This window comes from Lolium perenne, chromosome 7 (assembly GCF_019359855.2).
Source record: "Lolium perenne isolate Kyuss_39 chromosome 7, Kyuss_2.0, whole genome shotgun sequence".
In the NCBI taxonomy this organism is placed as follows: domain Eukaryota; kingdom Viridiplantae; phylum Streptophyta; class Magnoliopsida; order Poales; family Poaceae; genus Lolium; species Lolium perenne.
In genome coordinates this window covers 51,605,041-51,608,613 of record NC_067250.2, presented here as the reverse complement: position 1 = coordinate 51,608,613, position 3,573 = coordinate 51,605,041, and the positions used below count along the sequence as shown (strand labels likewise).

Below are 3,573 nucleotides of genomic sequence, written 5' to 3'. Positions count from 1 at the left end.
ATGATTTCAGCTCGTTATTTTTAACGAGCTCAACGATGTGAGCCTTAACAATCATGAGCATAATGAGCCAAGCCTTAAGAATCATGAGCTTAACAAGCTCAGCCTTAACGATCCAAGCGTGTCGTTAGTACACCCCTAACTCTGAAGGCAGGGCGGACGGAGCCGCGACTAAACTGCCCAAGACACCGGCAAGGCTGTGGCAGCGCGTCGGAGCCCCGGATTTATGCGGAGCCATGCGCGTGCGACACCACACTGGTGGTGGCCCTTCGGATCGATGCGGGGACGGCTTTTCTGTCCGCCGTTGGAGACGAGATCGGGCGACGGCGGCGGGGTCGCGCATCGGGCACTAGTAGAAAACTGGGCTTCCGTCCAGGCCATTTGTCCTGACCTAGTCTGGAGCCAGGACAAATAGGCCGTCCACATCGCCCCAAAATCACCAAGAAGCTACGGGGCCTTTTTGTTGCGGTACTTTAGGGCCTTTTGTCCCGGCTGGAGGCTCCAACTGGGACAAAAGGGTCTGAGGCCTTTCAAGTCATTCTGGCAGCTCTTTTGTCCGGCTGGAGACACGAGCCGGGACATAAGGGCCGACGGTTCGTAGTTCCCGCGTGGAAATCGATTGTCTAACAGAGAGAAGCAGAAACGGATCGTCGCGCTGGAATTTGCATCGCCGTCGGCGCCATGACCGGCCTGTTCTCCTCCATCTCTCCTATATATACATGTCTTGTTCTTCCTCGGATCTCCATAGCCACAAAAACTGCACCATTAGCACCGGCTGGCCCTCATGGAACCTGAAATGGTCAAGCTCGCATGCGCCCTCGACTTCCCTCGATCTGAAGTCTACTAAGATGTCATGGAGAAGATGAATTTCAAGATCACGTACACCCTCCATGCGAAGAGGGTGGAGAGGTGGATCCGCGCCGTCAAGAGGGATTTCCTTGACGCCGCGGAAATCAAGGTTAATTTTCCATGGCTTTTATTTTATCAAAGATATGTAGCTTAAATTTTTTAGAAATATCATAAAGCATCCAAAATTCCAATGGCAATTTTTTCTATGTTTGAAGGTCGTGGGCTTGGACTACGAGTTCACCGACCCTCGCAAGGGTAACCAACGCACCGCCGTCCTGCAACTCTCCGTCGCACAACACACTCTGGTCTTCCATATTGTGCATGCCGATGAAGTGACACAACTGCTCAACGATTTCCTTGCGGACAAGAACATCAGATTCTGTGGCGCGGCAATCCACAATGCTGTGGATATGTTGCAGACATACGGAATTAGTATTACGTCTACGATCAACCTCCAGCAGATCCTCCAGAACCCTGTCCCAAGAAAGCAGACTCCGAGTTTGTATGATTTGGCAAATCATTATATTGGGACGGGTCTCGAGCAGAAGAAGAAATTTAATTATAAGAAGAACAAGCCGCCGAAGACTGCTAAGGAATTAGAAGAAGAGGCACTGATTTTTGGATGGGGCGATTTTCCCTTGAGCCATAAGCAACTGCAGTATGCCGCTCTCGACGCTCGCCTCAGCTTCGAGCTGGGTAGGAGGCATTTTCAGGCACTTGGCTACAATAGCCATATGGATTGCCTCGAACTTAATATTTATGAGTAGATGCATGGTGGTGTGGTGTCGTGTGTGCCTTCTATGTATGAACATATGAATCATCGCGATTAATATATTAAATATTTCTATTATATTGTTATTTAAATTCCTAAGATACAGTACTGTGCGCATAATCGAGCAATTTCAAACTTGCGGTTTAAAAATAATTATTTGTCCACTTGCGGTCCACTGGCCATATTATATGAATAATGCATATATTATTTGATAATAATATTAATAAATGAATAAAAATAAAATTATTCCATATTCAAATTCCTCACACTTTTCTAATAGTTATGCATATATTATTTGTCCACTTGTGCTTTAAAGATTGAAAGATATTAATTATTTGGCCATATTATATGAATAATGCATATATTATTTGATAATAATATTAATAAATGAATAAAAATAAAATTATTTCATACTCAAATTCTTCAGACTTTTCTAATAGTTATGCATATATTATTTGTCCACTTGTGGTTTAAAGATTGAAAGATATTAATTATTTGGCCATATTATATGAATAATGCATATATTATTTTATAATAATATTAATAAATGAATAAAAATAAAATTATTGCATATTAAAATTCCTTGCACTTTTCTAATAGTTATTCATATATTATTTGTCCACTTGCGGTTTAAAGGTTGAAAGATATTAATTATTTGGTCATATTATATGAATAATGCATATATTATTTGATAATAATATTAATAAATGAATAAAAATAAAATTATTACATATTCAAATTTCTCGCACTTTTTAAATAGTTATGCATATATTATTTGTCCACTTGCGGTTTAAAGATTGAAATATATTAATTATTTGGTCATATTATATGAATAATGTATATATTATTGATAATAATATTAATAAATGAATAAAAATAAAATTATTCAATATTCAAATTCCTCACACTTTTCTAATAGTTATGCATATGTCATTTATCCACTTGCGGTTTAAAGATTGAAAGATATTCAAATTTCTCACATTGGAATGCTATATTATTATCGTATGGTAGTATTGACAACAAGGTACAACCACATTTGCGGGAGCACGGCAAAAAAGAATTGAGAAGTTAAGCGAGCTGAGGGTGGAGTAGTGTGAGGATGGGTGACCGATCGGTAAGTGACCAAGTCTAAAATTTGAGTATAGATTATGTGTTATTAGTGTTAACAATGATCCAAATGAGTGAGTAACGAAAATAGAAAAATAAAAACGAAAATGAAAATGAAAAAAGAAAAAACCTCTTATCCCAATTTTGGTTACGAGCCGGGATATAAGATCCTCCAGCCCAAACACCCGCATCGCAGCCACGTGGTGGACTTTATGTCCCGACTGGTAACTGGGCCGGGACAAAAGGCCCAGCCTCCCTTGTCTCGGGTAGCCGACCGGGACAAAAGTCTCTCACGGCCCGCGACAACAGGCCTGTTCTCCACTAGTGGAGCGTTCTCTTTTCTCACACACGACCCAGAGCGCCGCCTAGATTTTCCGAGAAAGGGGCCCTCACCAGGGGCCCAAGGATCCGCCAGCTCATGCTCCCGCTGATTGCGGACGAGGAAGACCGGATGGCAGCCACCGCGTCGACAAGGTAAGAGCGGGCACCTCAGAAGGAAGACCACCACGTGCGGGAGGCAACGCCTTGCTGGCCATGGGGCGGGCAGAGGAGTCGACTAGCACAACAGGACACGGCCGTGTGTGGCGCCTGGCCTGCCTGGTCCTCTCTCCACACACCCTTCTCAGCCGACGCCGCCTGGGTGTCCCCCGGGAACTGACGCGCGCTAGGCCGACCATGGACAGAAACGGGTGGGGTTAGGGCATCTCCAACCGGGCGACCAAGAAGGACACGTTGGGCCATTCGTTTTAGGCCGTTTGGGTGGTCGAGCGGACACGCGGACAGCGGCCCGCGTCCGCGTGTCCGTTTGGGTCGCACGCTGCGCCCAACGCGGCGACTGTAACATCCCA

The 3,573-nt window shown here is 44.2% G+C and overlaps 1 protein-coding gene across 1 annotated transcript; it reads left to right on the top strand.

The window, feature by feature from the left end:
- The first annotated feature begins 850 nt into the window (after nucleotides 1-850).
- LOC127316047 (3'-5' exonuclease-like) lies at nucleotides 851-1,613 on the top strand. Its single transcript, XM_051346470.1, has 2 exons — nucleotides 851-955; nucleotides 1,062-1,613. Exons 1-2 carry the CDS (start codon nucleotides 851-853, stop codon nucleotides 1,611-1,613), a joined length of 657 nt encoding a protein of 218 aa, XP_051202430.1.
- The last annotated feature ends 1,960 nt before the right edge of the window (nucleotides 1,614-3,573 follow it).

Excerpts from the sequence above, each read along its gene's own strand:
- LOC127316047 (XM_051346470.1), top strand. The coding sequence starts at position 851 with ATGGAGAAGATGAATTTCAAGATCACGTACACCCTCCATGCGAAGAGG. Across the intron at positions 956-1,061 it reads TTGACGCCGCGGAAATCAAG|GTCGTGGGCTTGGACTACGA; the intron begins GTTAATTTTCCA and ends CTATGTTTGAAG.